This window comes from Zeugodacus cucurbitae, chromosome 5 (genome assembly GCF_028554725.1).
Source record: "Zeugodacus cucurbitae isolate PBARC_wt_2022May chromosome 5, idZeuCucr1.2, whole genome shotgun sequence".
Lineage (NCBI taxonomy): Eukaryota > Metazoa > Arthropoda > Insecta > Diptera > Tephritidae > Zeugodacus > Zeugodacus cucurbitae.
Window position 1 is genome coordinate 43,209,704 of NC_071670.1, and position 17,949 is coordinate 43,227,652.

The 17,949-nt window shown below is 35.0% G+C and overlaps 1 protein-coding gene across 4 annotated transcripts in view; it reads right to left on the reverse strand.

Annotated features, from left to right (window-relative positions):
* Positions 1-17,949, reverse strand: part of LOC105216010 (G1/S-specific cyclin-D2) — a 209,998-nt gene that overhangs the window by 123,173 nt on the left and 68,876 nt on the right. For all 4 annotated transcript variants that reach the window (XR_008471510.1, XR_008471509.1, XM_054232249.1 and 1 more), the window contains one exon: positions 8,950-9,124. Coding sequence is in view for 2 of the 4 variants with exons in the window: in XM_054232249.1 (XP_054088224.1) it covers positions 8,950-9,124 (175 nt within the window). In the remaining 2 variants the exon portion in view is untranslated. The remainder of the gene's footprint in view (positions 1-8,949; positions 9,125-17,949) is intronic.

Here is a 17,949-nt window from a genome sequence, read left to right on the forward strand (position 1 = left end):
TCTCACATTTTTGAGCGACCGGAAATGGGCGTAGAAATTATTGCGAGACAGCGCAGCGAACATAAAGTTCAGACGCAGTTATTCATAGATTTCATGCTTGTACATTTTCATAAATGCCACACACATACACACACACACACTCGCATACTTTGTAAGTTTACACGTTTTAAAGACGCCTGCAGGCGCTCGAATTGAAGTCGTGCACAAACGAAATAAAAAAAGCAAAAAAAACGATAAAACACAGGACTAATAACAAAATGACTATTAAAACAGAGTCATATAACGAACACACACACACCTTCGCATATGTAATGCTCACGCATATGTAATGCTCACGCATATGTATGGCACATTAAGTCCCCAACAGTCGACCGGCCGTTCGCTACACGATGTTGCCGCGTTTTTACAGTTTTAATTAGCAATGCAATGTTAAGCAAGTCGACGCTTCATCGACGACGATTCGTTGCCGTTGTTATTGCTATTGCTGTTGCTATTACCATTGCATTGGAGGTAATGCATTAACTGCCTTTCCATATTGCAACGCTGGCGGTGCTGCAAGGGCAACCGCAGCTAATTGCTCGTTAAGTAAAGCAATAACTGTAAGAGACCTTTTCGCACAATTGTCGGTCGGCTGGCGACGCTGGCCCTACCAAGTGCAAATCCCAGTCTAAAATACGTGTGAAGCGCGTGCAAAATCGCCACAAAGCACCAACATATATACATATATGCAGAAAATACCAAAACATAACCTAATTTGTGTGTTCAATGTACAATTACAACAAACACAAATTGATAGGATCGTTTGCCAATTTCACTTAAAGTCCTTTCGTTCAACTCTCTGAAGGTCTTTGAGGGGCCGCTTTATTTTCGACACACAGTCTTTGTGCTACGCCACAATCCTGCGTCTGTGAAATCCTGCGGTCCTATGTCGTTGCGGCATTCCAGACAATCTTTCATGTAATAAAATGGCAATGAACACAAGCACTCAAACACACAAACATACATACATACTGACAGTGTTGAAAAATATATAAAAATGCAGCCAATTATCTTGAAATTCCTTGAAAGTCCACAGATTTTTGCGTGCAAGATTTGCCAATGGGAGTTGAGAGCGAATGTATGGAAAAAAATGAAAAATATCGCTCGATGGGGACTGCCAAAAAATATAAAAAATAACGAAAAACAAATAAAAATCAATAAAAATATATGGAATAATTGCACAGTGGTGTCTAATGAGAAATTTCAAAATAAAATTAAGCACTCTCAAGCAGTTCTATATAGAAATATATGAGAGGAAACAATCTTTTCAAAAATTATTCGAGTCAAAATGCCTCTTGGAATATCTTCTGTCGTTCAAATAAATATATATCCATCCGACAGAGTTGCCAAATTTTACTAATCGATTCTTTACTTCGTTTAAACCAAAATGTAATAACCTTTTCGCACAGTCAAATTAATTGATCAATTAAAATTTTAATTAAGAAACCAGTTTTTGCTCTTCGCACTAGCGGTAACTTGATAATCGATCAGCTGTTATACATTCTTCTTTTCCCCTTTCATAAGAATTTGGTAAGTTTCATCAGTTGATTTCTATTTTATTATTTATTTCCAGCAGCGACATCTACCGTCGAGCGGCGTGAACAACAAATCGCAGACAAGGAACGTATGTGTATTACAAATATGTATCGCAGGGTTGCATTGTATTTTCAACTCGATTATAATTCGATTAAAAATTAACCTAACCTAATGTAGAAAATTTAGATTTTTATTTTGTATGGTAAATCGATCTAAATCAGCGCTTTAAACGAGCAAAGGCCCTTTAATTGATCAATTAGCACCAGTGCGAAAAGGCTATAACTGTATTAAGATTAATTGAAAATCCATTTAATTGAATTCTGGGATTAGTCTATGGATTTCGAATCACTTTTGCCTTCAACATATGTTCATCACTTCTAATAAAGCCAGTAGGAAATATCTGACAATGGGTGTCAAAGTGTTAACACCCATGAATTTTTATAAATATTATTTCATGAAAATTTATAAATAATTATTTTATGTTTACAAAAGGGGAATAAACCGAATATATGTATATTGAAGATGGTGAGTTCAGCCTACAGAACAATTGTTTTATAGCTTGGTAACGATTGGAGAACTCGGCTAAAATGGTTTAAACGGTTACAAAGCTAATAAAGAAGAGGAAGATGTGGCTTCATAATTTTATGGAGCTTTGATAATATTCTATAACACTTTTTGTTGATGTACAAGGTGGTTTCTGCGAATTCGTTGATATTTCTCTAATAAAAACTCATTAATTGAAGTAAAAAGTTATTATCTATCCAAAAAGGCTTGAATATTATTATTACCACATATACCATCGAGGAGAACGAAATAATGGATGACGAAGTTTAAAGGATCTAAGCATAAAATCATATAATATGAATGTGAGGTATAATCTTTGAACTGTATTAAGGTTCGAACAAAGGAATCAGTGTGCGAATAATAAAATATCTTATGGACAACTATTATTGAGTGAAAATAACTGTAAGTACACAGAGGAACGGTGTTAAAGATTCTTACAAAAGTTTTGCCAAGATATGCAACTTTTGGATTAATTCTTGACAAACCTAACCATTTCCTATGAGAGCAGCCGGAGATTAAGAAAAAGCTGCTTAAGTACGCTATAGCCTAGGCATGTCTGCTATGAGACTGTCACGATGAAGCGTATGGGAGTAAAATACTTCAACTAGAAAGCGTCAGTTTCATATAGACAGCTTTCCATGTGTTCCCTTCTATATAAAACTTATCCAGACGCACCCGCAATTGATAAAAGTATGAAAATAAAAAATCGGCAATATTTACAAAACAAAATCTCAATCAGCAGTAAATCATTCCTGCTTATAACCACTGTTCACCTATGGCTGCATGTCCTCGAAATAACAGCAACAACTACAACTACAACAACAGCAACACTAATCGTTTGGGTCACATCACATTGGTGTCCGTTTCGACATTGTCGCCCAACTCCTTAAAAGGTATGAAATAGCAACAACAACATAGTTGAAATACACATTAAAGAAATCACTGAAAATGATGAAGGAATCAGCAAAAAAAGCACAACAACAACGGCAACAATTGCAGCAGTTGAAAGTATGCTATAGTTTTGTGACGGCGGCAAGTGAGCGACAATCAAAAGCCCGAGAGTTGCAGTTAAAAACAATAACAAATGTGTAGCAGACAACAAAATGCAATAGCGAACAAATGCAACAATAATATACAACAACAAAAACAACAACAGCAACAAGCAGCAGCGACAACAGCAAGGAGCAAAACAGGCAGCAGCAACAACACGACCAAGGCAAAAATATATAATATATGTATATGTGGGTATGGGAGAGTGTCTGGCAAAGCACGCAATAACAGCAACAACAACAACAGTCGTTGCGCATGCGCGCTTCTTCCTTTTGCCAGTCAACCTTTTTGTTGCCTTTTCTCGTTCTTTTTTTTTTTTTGTTGCTGTTGTTTGTGTGTGCGCTGTCTGCGCTGTTGCCATTGTAGCAATAGGTGGTCGCTGAGAAATGAATTACGATCGTTTCACATTCGCAATGGCATTCGCATTTTTGCGTTTTCTGTTGCCTTACTTTTTTTAGCTGTTTGTTGTTGTTGTTTTTTGCTTCTTTTAAATACTTTTTATTTTTTGGATAAAATCACAACAAAGCGAGCGAACTTCCTTCGCTGTTGTCTCACCTTTGTTGGCAGCAAAAAAAACAAGGTGAATAAGAAAAAGAGAAAAAAAAACAATAACAACAAAAACGTCGAAGACACATCACATCCTTTGCATTTTTGCGCCGCCACGAAGAAACTGGATTCCGTTCGTTCGCTTGCAAGGCTTCATTTAACGCTGTGTGTTGTTGTATATCTTTTTTATTGTTAAAATGTTTTCAGCGCCCATTACCATATGCATGTGTACCGGTGTGTATACCGGTTACCTTACCGCCGTTGCATGCCACAACACATTCTTCAATTTTGTTATTGTTGTTGTTATTATTATTACACTGTGATTTTATGCAAATGCGATATGGCTATGTGGCTGAATGCGTGCGCCGCCGAAAACAACATCAAAAAAATTTACAAAAACAAAAAAATTAAAACAAAAATATTTACAACAAAAACAAAGAAATTACAACAAAACATTTAAAATGTCAAAAAACAACAAAAAATTATAAAACCAAAGCAACACATTTCGATGCGTGCAGCTATGCAAAAAGCAAAGGAAAAACCAAAAAACTTTGTAAAAGGATTTCTCCCCGCCGCCACCGCTGCCGCCAAGCAGTGCCGAAAAGGTGTAGTCTGTAATTTCTTGTATATGTGTTATGTCGTCAACTCATTTGCGAGGGACATTTAATTAAGAAATTAAATTGGCAAATTTATGCCATTTAATATGTGGGTAGTGTGAACGAAAGCGGTATGCGATAGCTGCATGAGCACACATATTTATATACAGTGAATGTATCAATAAGCGTTCAATAAGTGAGGATACACTCATACACACTCATATACATACATATGAATAAAGTGTTGTGATCTGCAACAGTGTTGCTTTGGAAATTAGCTCAAATTACCTGTATGCAGGCAAAAACAAAAACACAAGAGAGGCGCCGCTTTTGATTGTACACAAGCAAAACAAAAAAAAAATGTTGCATGGAAGGCATTAAGTGATGCGCATAATTTATCTGTATGTAAGTATATGTGGCAACCTCTTCTTTGCCATATTATAAAATCATAAATTATTTTTTGAAGGTTTATGGCATATATTAAACAAAAAAAAATAGCGCAGACCCTTTTTATACATTTATTGTAATTCTTTTTCAGTGAAAATATTTATTTGTAACATGACACTTTTGCGTTGTGGGAGCCACGCTACGTAATTTCATTAAGGTTTCAGTAAAGAAATATGAAAAATATTAAAAAAAAAATATGTGTGAGAAGGAGTCCCTTAATTTTTTTGGCATGCATTACCTGCTACTAACTGTGCCACTTAAAAGTTTTGGAGCCGAAAACGGGAAAAAAAAAATTTAAAAAAAAATTAAATATTAAAAAAAATAAATAAAAAAAAAATTTTATACAAATAAAAAAAAATCTACCAATTTTATACACATAAAAATCTCTAAACTCACTATAACCGTAATAAAAAATATTTAAATTTTTATTAAATTTATGAATACGAACGACTTTTTAGCTTGCCGAAATGTATAGTGAAACGTGGGACAATATATTCATATACACAATATTGAGCAGAATAAATGCTACCGCCGCCATAATTGATTAAAGTCATGTCTTCTTCCTCATAGCGTTTTTAGATAGCCAAGCTAATTGATCAATTAAAACTTTTATTAAGAAACCATTTTTTGACTTTTATACTGCCGGCTAATCGATAATCGATCAGCTGTTATACATTTTTGTTTTTGCTTTTCATAAGAAGTTGGCAAGTTTTATCAGCTGATTGCTATTTTTAGCAGCGACATCTACCGTAGCTTTTTTTAATCAAAAAATTCAGTTTTCAAAGGTAACAGAACTAACACGAAAACCGTAAACTTTATTAATCGAGTTCCTTAAATTGCAATATGTTTCGTCAAAGGTAAAGAGCTTTACTAACATTGGATTAAATATTCATCTAAATCCAGCGTAGAATCACTCTAGCCAACAGGTGCTACTTTGGACTGAGTAGGCAATTGGAAAGTAAAGTTCTCTCTCGATGAACCAAAATCTCTATAAGTCGCTTATTGTACCCGTACTGCTTTATGGTGCAAAAGCGTGGACGATGTCAACATCCGATGAGACGACTCTAGGAGTTTTCGAGAGAAAAGTTATGCGCAAGATTTATGGTCCTCTGCTCATTGGCAACGGCGAAGATCGCAGACGATGGAACGATGAGCTGTACGAGTTGTACGACTCCATTGACATAGTTCAGCAAATAAAAAGACTGCGGCTACGCTGGCTGGATCATATTGTCCGAATGGACGAAAACGCTCCTATCTTTAAAAGTGTTTCGATGCAATATCATCCGGTGGAAGTAGAGGAAAGGAAGGCCTCCACTCTTTTCGAAAGACCAGGCGTAGAACGCCCTGGTTAGACTTGGGATTTCCAACTGTCGCCGATTAGCGAGGGAAGGAGAAGAATGGCGCGCTTTTATCGATTCGGCTATAATCGGATAAATGGTACCTACGCCAATTACATACATACATACATAGAATTATTAAATTATTATTATTAAAAAATCCCAATCTCTCATGATAATAAGCTAAGTATTTCTGATATTGCAAACAACGGAACTCTATAAAATCGGTTGTGATTTCGATAGCGAGAGTCTTGATACATTGAGGAAGAGTAGTTCGATGTCAAAATTAAAAACCTAGTTCTATGAAAAAAAGTGCTATACAATTGAAAGATGATCTTCTTGGGGATATTATATACAGTTTTAGCAGATTTCAAATTATTTGAATTCTTTATCTTGCTAATATGCACAATATACTTAAATTTTCATTCTTAACATTTATTTCAAAATATGAAAATATATTTCATTCACAAATATACCAATTTATATTCTGTATGTAAATCAAAAAGCTCCACTCGTGAACTCATTTTGACTTGGCTAATTTTTTTATTTATTTTATTTTTTCATTACTTCAGCATCGTATTTCATATTACTACGTATATTGGCAAGCTTCCCGAAAAACCTTCTTCGCTATTCATAATCTGCTCTTCACTTTAAAAGATTATGTATCTTCTACATTTGTTTAAGCAATCGATTGGCCACTCATTGAGTGGCATATTTGACATATTTATAGCGCATTTAAATTTTTATATATTTCTGTTCACTTTGTAGACCCGCTGTTCCACGCGACTAACTTTCTGTCATTCATTGAAGAGGATGTTGCTGCTATAAAAATTTAAAATAACTGTTTTTTTTTTTTGTTTTTTATTGTCGGCACTTTTGTGATTTTTCAAATTGATTTCGGTGGCTGTTCACATATTATGGGTTATGGGTTATGGTTTCAAATTTCATATCGCCACTGTTTGAATTTGGCAACGCTTGAGTTAGCCACGTGTTAGTAGAAGAATTTCAAGCACAAAATATTATATTTCTTTATGGAACATAGGTGTACGACATATTTTTAGAAGCAGGCTTAGAAACAATTGACCAAATGTAACGAATTTGCTTTGCTATTGATAATTAAAGATCGATTGAGGATGCTATGTTGAGATAAAAGTCATAACCGACAAGGGCAAACTATAGTTTCAGAAGAATTATAAACTTTTAAGGTAAATCTCTATACTAAACCTATGACCTTCTTCATCGAAATAAAAAAAGAGTTTATAGAAATTATAAATTTTGTCAAAAAGATCATGAACAAGCTTTGTAATCTTGATATCACTTGATCACTGAAATGAAGTGATCCTCAATGGAAATTATTAGTCCATTCTAAGCTGTCACAGGCTTTTTTATGCTTTCAAACTGAGCAGCCAGAATTACAGATAATGTGTGGATCGAAAAGAGAAATATTCATTGATCTACAGGTGATCTCTAAGTGATCAGTCAATCTACATCTGTATATTGAAATCATGGATAAAGAATATACAAGTTCCTTTTAACAATTTTGTTAGATCTTTTAAACATAAACCAGAAAATGAATTTTAAAGATGAAAGGATTGCAAATACACTCATCTAAAAGTATGACCTTAACTACCCTACTCCACATTCCTCATACAAATTATGTTTCATTGAAATTGATTTCTGCAAAACCAATTTACTCGACACTTAATGACACCGCAACCGTAGACAACTTTATGTTAAAACCAACCCCGCAAATGCCCATTTGCACACGGACTTTGTAAAAGGCAATCCTTCGCTTGAGCCAATCAATAATGAATTAGTTGGAATGCGGTGTAACAGCACAGACGAATGGGCCAGACAAATCACTTCGGTGTATGAGGTTTTCTACATAGGACTCTTAGCGCAAATAACTTTCAATGAATACAAAATCAATAAAATGCAATGTTGCCGACGAAGCGCAAGGCGCAAATGTGCAACCACAATGCTAATACAAAGCCGAATACTTTAGTTAAAAGCCGAGAAACTTACGCTCAACTTGAACTCAATATGAGGAGCCAGTCATTTGGCATCCTGAAGCCACACGCCAAGCCATTAAAAAAATATTTCATAATGAACGAAACCCCAGTCAGCGTTTGGTGTGCGCCGGCAGGAACGCATGCGCGTTCGCTACTTTTTTTTTTTGGTTCTTTGCTCATTCTAGGCTCTTTCTCTTTGATGCTATCGCCTCGATGGTGCTGTCCTGTCCTGTTGCCGTTGATAATGCCGTGAAAAAGCCGCAGACAGGTTATTTGCGTGGTCTGCGATTTTTATTAATGTTTTAAATTTGTGTGCTGTTTTCATTACCCATCTTCCTTTGTACGCGCTGTGGCCAGGGTCTCAACGTCCACCTCACTGTAGACATAAAAGCCATGCGGTTGAACCGAACAACCGACCACCTAACGCCAGTTAGAGGTGGGCAACTTCATTCAAAGGATATGCGGCACAGATTGCTGTCGAAGCACCGCATCGACGCGCCTGGCTAACACAGCAGGTAGAGTGGTTTGACCACAATTGCAGAGATTATTTAACTTTGCGGTGTGAATGAAGTTGCAGAAAAACAGCTGAGCGCACGTCGCAGTGCCAGATATGAAATATATTATAAATGGGTATACTAAATATTGCGAGTTTGAATAAGAATGTGGCTAATTTTACTGCCAAACAACTGGTTTCGGACTGTTTGGTATGCATATAAAATGAGACAAGCGCAGTTCATTTTCAAATTGACAATTTAACTTTTGTGCAAAATTAACACATCGCAATAAATGAAACGACTTAATTAGTTAATTTACGTTACTCACCTTTGGCTGCTAAGCATATGAAGGCCTGCGCATGTTGCCTGACTTTATCGAGACTCAAATCAGGACATTCTTTACTCTTGATAGGCAGGCGGATTAATAACAATTCAAGAAAATCCAAAGGCGTTACAGAGGACAAATCCCAGCCGAGTCGACTGAGCACATAGAGTTCCCATTTCTGTAAGAGAGCATAAAGGAATGTATGAAAACTGAGGTTGGAGTGAAGATATAGCTAATAATAAATAGTTACTAGAAAACTTAGCTTAAAGTGAAGATACTTAATTTAATCAATTAGCAAATTAACCAAACTAACAAGATTTGTTAATTGACTCAATCAACTTATATATGAATAGTGAAAATAGTAATTTAAATAAAACCCTATATGTAAATACAGTTAACTCGAATCACCATAATCCACAAAAAAACTTCGAGTTAGAGAGACTTCGAGTTATGGAACGTAAATTGTACGAAATTTAACTTCTTTTGCCAATTCAAGAATTCGAATTATGGAGAACTTTGAGTTATGGAAGTTCAACTGTATATAATTTCGAATATTTAATAGTTGGATTCGATTGACTCAATTTATTTTAATTAAGTCAATTAAATTAATTGTAATTCAATTAGCGAAATTTATTTTATTTTCGCATAATGTTGACTAATTCGAAATATTAATTAAAATAAATCGTTCTCAATTAACTTAATTAAAATAACATTCTTTGAATTCATAATTTAGTTAATTTAGTGGTATTTTTTCTTGATAGTATATTATATTGTATGCAAATTTAATGTATTATAATTAAATTGTATATGTAGTTTTTCTGTAAATGTATCAAATAATAAATCTTTACAAGACACTTAATTTAGTCAATTAGTAAATTATCCAATTTAAAAAAAATTTAATTGACTCAATTAAGAATTAAGATTTTTTTTGCTAAATGAACGAACCGTTTCGGCAACACAAAGAGTTTATAATTCAAAAACAAAAACGCAACAATTAAACAATTAAACAATCAATTTAACAGCGGAGGTGATATTTCAGTAGGTTAATGAGTAATGGCTTTGTAATAATTGAGGAAGTCATTACAATGGAAAAATGGCTAAAATTCAATTTATTAACTTGAAAACGGCGAAAAAACGCAAAGAAAAAGCTAAACGATATGAAAGAAAAATAATTAATTATAAACCTATGACTTTGTAGCGCTCGGGTTACCACAAAAGTACAAGCATAGATCACACATAAATTCAGATGCAGTTAAAATTTATGAGCGCGCTTAGAACTATTAAAAATGTTTTCGAGTTTTTTTGTTTTAATTAAGCTAATTTTATACAACTTTTTTCATAAAGACAGCTTATGGCACCCATTGCATACATATGTAAACGGATCTGTGGCAAGCCCGTAACAAACATGTGACGCTTGCCAATGATCGGCAGCAATCATTTATGCATTGAATTTTGTTGTATAAAATTTATTCAAAAAATTACCCACTTCCAAGTTTTCGCCGCATGCGCATTATAGCGGTTATGAAAAACGGCAAGGTAAAAAACAATTTCGTTGTTAATTACGAGTGATAAGCAATGAGGGATATTACGTATGCGCAAGCCAGTGCAACTTTTTTTTAATTTTTCTACTTTTTTCTTAGCACTTTTTTGCTGCTTCTTAACTGGAACTTAATACACACACCGGCAGTTCGAGTTCGTGTTTTTTTTTTTCTCGTCACTTTTTCTATTATTGTTTCGACGTTGCATTATGGGGAAAAACCCAAATTGCTTGAGCCACCAGTGAACAATCGTACCGCGTGGCAGCTTTTTGCAAAACACAACTATCGATAGCTATTATATTCATAGGTACATACTTATGTATATACATTTAACGATATATTGTTAAAATTTACATATTTCATATTAATACTTATTTCACTGTTTGGCGGTTCTAGTTTTATGTGTGGCGTTAGCGATAAGAAATTGGACTTTTTTTTACCGCTTGTTGCACTATCAGGCTACGCTTGTTGGTCTCTTGCCACATAATGCTGCAATTGCAACATTTAGACTTTTTACTGCAAGAACATGTGTAACTGGTGTGGCAAAAATGCAAAAATTAGAAATTAGGTTAGCAGTGCCCGTGTGCCACAAAATGTTGCACACTTATTAATAATTAGCTGCAACAAGGTGTTGCAACAATGTTGTTATCAACATATGCTACTTACATACATATGTTCTAGTTGCTATATGGAGCGGCACAAACGAGCATGCTTTGATAGCAGTAAAAAGTTGCGTAAAATAAGAAGGGTATTTGAAAGAAAAAAAAAATATTTGAGAACTAAAAAAAAAATAATAATAACTCAATAATGAGGCCTTTAATAAACAGAAAAAATTAGCGAAATAGTAAAAAACGACGAGAACGAAATTGGTATCAAAATCGGTATGTTGTAAACCTATCTAGTGTAAGTCAAATTTCTACCATATTTTACTATAAATTTTTTTGTACGGATGGCAACATCTTTAAGTCATATTTTTATAGGAAAAAACGTGTTTAATATTCTAATAGTCATTTTTAATATTTTTATATGGATATTTTAAGAAATTCAAAAGGCTGGCAACATCGCCTAAAGAACTTTAAGTAGAAGGCTCTGAGAAAAAATATATAAAAACGTCTCCCGAACTGTTGGTAACTCATTCATTGGATTTTAAAGAATTAGATTTTGTTATATGCATGTCTACTACCCGAGTCCAGGGTACAAATCAGAGGCGAATAAATATTTAATCAGCTCATATCAAACTATTGTTATAACAGTCGTAGTCGTCATAAGAGCAACAATAGCAAGCGTCTAAATGTGTTTCTGATGTGTATCTCAATATAAATCTTCGATTTGTCGTTATGATGGCCGACGCCTATTTCTAGTCCATAGAATAAAAAGCTCGTCGAAAAATTTTACACAGATTTAGATTATGTTTTTAATTAATTCTTTTGTTTTTTAATGCAATCAAATATATTTATTATTTAACTTTTTATATATATTTAAAATTTTTTATGTACCTTTTTTATTTTATTTCATTTCATTTCATTAATTTAATTGAATTGAATTTAATTTTTTTAATTTAATTTTATTTTATTTTATTCTATTTCATTTAATTGAATTGAATTTAATTTAATTTAATTTAATTTAATTTAATTTTATTTTATTTCAATTTTAATTTTAATTTTAATTTTAATTTATTTTAATTTAATTTAATTTTATTATATTTAATTTTTTAATTTAATTTAATTTAATTTAATTTAATTTATTTTATTTTATTTTATTTTTATTTTATTTTATTTAATTTAATTTAATTTAATTTAATTTAATTTAATTTAATTTAATTTAATTTTATTTTATTTCAATTTTAATTTTAATTTTAATTTTAATTTTAATTTATTTTAATTTAATTTAATTTTATTATATTTAATTTTTTAATTTAATTTAATTTAATTTAATTTAATTTATTTTATTTTATTTTATTTTTATTTTATTTTATTTAATTTAATTTAATTTAATTTAATTTAATTTAATTTAATTTATTTTATTTTTATTTAATTTAATTTAATTTTATTTTATTTTTGGTTTTTTATTTTATTTTTTTATTTTTGTTTTATTATTTTATTTTATAACGATTTTATTTATTTTATTTCACTTCATTTCATTTCATTTAATTTAATATAATTTAATTTATTTTTTTTTTTGATATTTTTTAAAATTCATTTCCTTCTAAGTCTTCTATATGATTTATGATCTGATTTTCACATACTAGCCCACCCCACCAAAAAGAAGAAATGCTTTCAAAGAATTTTATCAAATAAACTGAATTAAGTACAAGATAAAAAACTATAAAGTATAATTTACAACTAGAAGGGTGCGACTAACTAAACACAGACACACTGATCGAATACTTTTCGTAATATGGGAATGATAATGCAATGGCGCATTTACAGGTGCAATATAAAATTACACAGAAATTATGTGAATGTGAATATTATTGAATAATAACAATGTAAATACATATGATTAGAGGCATTGATATGTGACTGGCGATAGGGAAGCAACGTTTCAAAGTCAAGCATTAAATAGAAATAAAAATAAAAATAAAAAAAAAAATGGAATAAAGACGCCTCCTGCACCTTGAACTGCAAATTACAAAAAAAAAATAAAAAGTATAAAAAAAAGAAAAGCAAATATGCGCAAACTATGTGAGTTTCTAAGTGAATAGATATGAACAAAAAGGTATTATATTTGAGCATACTACAAGTGAACATTATTATAAAATAGAAACGTGCTATTACATTAATTCCCTACAAAACGCAGTGCAGTGTCATTGGCGTTCGTCGTGCTGCAGTGTCGCACTGAACAGTTGGCGCCTTTGTGTGGATTATTTGCATTAGGTGTTTGTAAAGGGAGGCGGGGTGCCAGTTATACTCTTCGCCATTTATGAGGCAAAGTAAGATGCTTAACACAGTAGCAACAACAACAGCAAAAACAATAAACTGCATAATATAGAATATTATAAAATTTAATACAAATAAAATATATAACAGCACTTTGTGTGATAAGACAACTGCTTGTTTTGTTTTTGTTTTTTGTTTGTTTGCTATTATTTTTGCGCTATGATAAAGCAATAAATAATCAAAATGCACACACATGTCTGACACACACAGTGCATTCCAAAAGTAGGCGACACCTTCACAGCGTAAAATTGGCAAATTGACGCATTTAATATGCTCATAAAAGCGCATTAGTGTAGTGCATATGAAGTGCCCTGCGGAGTGCAAAATTCAGCAAATTCTATTTAATGTGCACACTCTGCTTTTTAATTATGAAATGTTTAGAGTTGTTTGATTAGGTATTAGCTGAACTCGGCTGGATAGACTTAGATGGACGTTGAGTTGAGAGCCTATTTACATAATGCCAGGCGGCGCCAGAACGCTTGAATTTTTAGTGCCTTCTTGTTAAAAAAGTTTTATTATTTGTAGGACTTTATATTTTATGAGATGCAATTATATTTTAAATTAAATATGTGTTTAGTGTCAAAAGTGGTAGTCTGGAAAGCCTAAAGGGCGAGTTAGAGCAGTTTTGCATGTAGGTTGAGAATTACAAGTGCACTGGAGTGCAGGAATGAAATGTGAAGTAGAAAATGAATAGAAAGACTTTTTACTGAACAATTTATGAAAATTAAAACCCACCATAATACTAGAGATCATTGTAGGGTGCAACTGAATACCTTAATAATTTCGACTCGTTGTTGGATCGTATTTCTTTCAATGATGAAATGGCAAACCTTACTGAGGAGAAATGTCAAAAGAGCGGGAAAAAATATAGCGCCGTCTGCTGTCCCTATCGGTCTACTTTTGTAGCGTCCCTATTAAAAACCCTTTAAGTCTAAGAAATCTTTCTATCGGAATTCAGTTACAAAAACGAAACTATAAGTTTAAAAGTATATGCTATGTATTTAGAAATTTAATTGATATAATTCGAAGTTCTCTAGAGGCGAAATTTAGACTGTGGAATTCTTCAAAAAATACTGAATTATAAAATATATTGGTTCTCATGACATTGATGTTGATGTAAAGTAAGAGAAGAGTATTAGTAAGAGTAAGAGAAGAATTATGTAACTGGTATTGAGGTTTTGAAGACTGGATAAATCAAATTTAATTAAGCAACAGCAGAAAACTTGTTCCTTCTGTCACAAGGGGCTCTTTCTATTAAAATTCATAAAAAATCTTATTCTAATCGAGATATTTAGACATGAGGTTCTATAAACTCCTGATATAGAAAGTCAATAGATCGGTAGTCTACAATAATAACGGTTCTTAAGCAAATTTTAGCAAAGCTCAAATTCTAGCTCAATTTCTCTACCTTTTTATTCATAATTTGACTTATAACCTAGATCGTGACTTATGATGTCAGATGAAATGAATTAAAAGCCCTTCAGCTCCTGAGTAATCAACTTCAAACTTCGACAAAAATTATGATCCCTACAGAGTCCAACCTGAAACCCAAAACAAGCCCACAATTTATATATAAAAACCCCCACGAAATAACTGCCGCATTAATATTAACAACATTAACGACTCGAGGACCCGGAAATTGCAGCAATCATTATCAGAAATAAATAAACATATCACCCACGAAAGCTACATTGAATTAGTGATAAAACTTTTATCGCATCAAATACTTGTATTTACACATATACCTTCGTATGTATGTCTGTCTGGGCGCATACTTTATGTGCGCAACTAAGAAACGCATGTAAATCTAAAGCCAACATTGTTGGCATTTTTAATGCCCTTCTGCATTCGCGACGTAGGTACGCATGCCGCTTTTTCGCAGAAGTGATAACAACTATGTACATACATACATACGGCAGAGAGAGACATACAAACAATTGGCCATAAAACGCCGCATAACCAATACCAAAGTTGGCAACAACAACAATTGGCGAACATCGGAATGTTAAGCTGTGGTATGTGAAAACGCATAAAACATAAACTCGTATCCTGCCGAGGAGGTCGGCAAGCGCCTTTGCCGCGCCATTGCACGGGCATGCGCGAACGGCCTCCCAAAGCTCGACAGCGACAGAGTGAAGAGTAAAAAAATTACCAAGCGGAAATCGGCACTCCAGCCGATTTCAAACGAATACAAAAATCTGCATCTTGCAACATTTGTCTTCCAATAGTGCTGCCACCAACCAATGCCGCTTCTTTTTTCTCTTCTTCTAATTCCTGCCTTTACTCCTAGCGCAATTTTATTGCTTCGCATTGCATTGCTTCCCACCACCAGCACCAGCACCAGCATGTCGGCGGCCATCACTTGTCGCAAGGAACTTGCTGGGGATTTGCGCTTTACTTTTCGATTTTTTTATTTTTTATTTTTTGCTTTCCGCGCCCAGCACATTACGCGTTTATTTCGCATTTTTTTTCTTCAATTGTTTTTATTTTTTGTTGCGCTTTTCTCTTCTCTGTCTTTTTTAGTTTTGCATATTTTAATTTGTTCACATGTCAAACGCTTGTCCTTGTCTGTCAAAACGGCGCGCAAAAAACGCCGGGACCATAAGCGACACAAAGCGCGGGGAGGCGCTGCGACCCCAACATATGATTCACATACACGCACACCACCCCCGGCTCCTTGGCTCTTTATTACCCCCTGACGATGTATGTTGGATGTCGAACTGCTGATGTCCGCCAGCCCCACCGCCGCCCGCACATGTCTGCGCGCAATTAAATAGTAATAAACTTGAGTTGTCGTCGGTGCGAATGTCGTCAGCCGCACCGCATCGCGCGATACGCATGCAGCAGTAGTGACAGCCACGAAATGAAGACGGACGTCTGTCTGTAGGGGTGTTTATCGTTGTCGTGGCAGCAACAGCTACCACACTTGCGTCGACCAAACAGCGCGCAATCACACATTTACATTACCCGGGCAGCAAGACGTCCGTTCCGTCCATCCATCCACAGCTAGCTGGTTGCCACAGTCAAAGACTAAATTGCGCGACGCGCGGACTTTGGAATTGCCGAATGCCGCCCATCACTGCGTACTGCTGCCGCGCTGGTAGAATCCTCTTGTCTCGGCTGCGCATGTGCAGACACTCATTGCCGGCGGCGTTGTACTCAGTAGAGTGAGACGCGCGGGCAATGTTGATGAGCTACTGCACATGTCTGCTTGCCGCTTGTACGCCAATTGCGTTTGCCATTCTGCGGCTGACTCAAGCAGGCCCCTGCGTCCGCGCGTTCGTTATGTTTGTGCTTGGAATTCTTAAGCAAATTGTATATGCTGAACAATTTTTATGAATGAATTGTGAGCTGCTCACAACAACGACGACCGTGACGATGATAGACGAACGTAGCAGATTGAACGATGCACGACAGACAGACAAAAGCGGACGTGGCGCGGCTTCGTGTTAGTCGTTTTATCTTCGTTTTCTCTCCTGTTTTGCTTTCTTTGATTTTTCACTTGTATTTAGCATATAAAGAGTTAAAGCCTCCACAACGCCGATTAGCCGCCCGCACACCACATACCACCAACAACAACAATCGAGCGTCCGTCCGTCCGTCCATCGGAGTGGCCAAACATTCCAATCTGCTTGTCATTAAGCATTTTCATTGAGGCCCTTGCGCGCTGAGACGACAACAACGTCGTCGTGCAACATGTGCTTGCAACAATGCTTTACATCATACTTTGTTTCCATTGCCATCGAGGAGACGCAAGTATGTATAGTTCATAATTTTCATTTATTTCATTAAGCTCGACAGCGTTGTTCCGCCCGCCTCAAGTCGACCTCATCCTAGCCAAGTACGCAGTCTACACTCACTTTGTTGTGCTGACACCGGCGGCACCGGCTTCGCCGCGAATCAACATGTGTTTTCCGTCCTCCGCCTTCGCCGACGCCCGCGGTCTCGTCCTGCCTTCGAGCACTCAGTGCACTCCTGCAAACGCCTCACGCACTCTTCAAGAGCTCCGCATTTGATGGCGCTGCAGTTGCAGAAACGCCGCCTTTCGCAACCAACTTTCTCAAGCTCATGTGTGAATGTGAAGGGCTAGCGACGGTGATGGTGGTGGCAACGGATTTAGCACGGCACTGTAGGCGATTTGCTGGTTGTAAAATAAATTCTCATGTCATTCGAATGTTCATACGACTTGTTAGCCTGCTATCCGTACGCCGTTCCGTCCCTCTGTGTCCGTCTGTGCGTCTGTCGGTATGCTTCGTTTTTGATTATGGTCTGCTGTTGCTGTTGCTGCTGCAGGATGTCGAGTTAAACAATTCGCACCCCCTAAGAAAACGCCGTACGTACGTACGTACTTAGTAATAAAGCGGCGAGTGAAAGAGTTGCGCTGCAAGAAAAGTCGTAAACAAAGCCATATGCAAAGCGATATTTCATGAAAGTGAAGAGTGATAAAAAACGAAATTAAACTTTGGCGCACAGAATAAAGCTAATGAACGGAAGGACGGACGGACGGACGGACTAAAGAAAGTGAC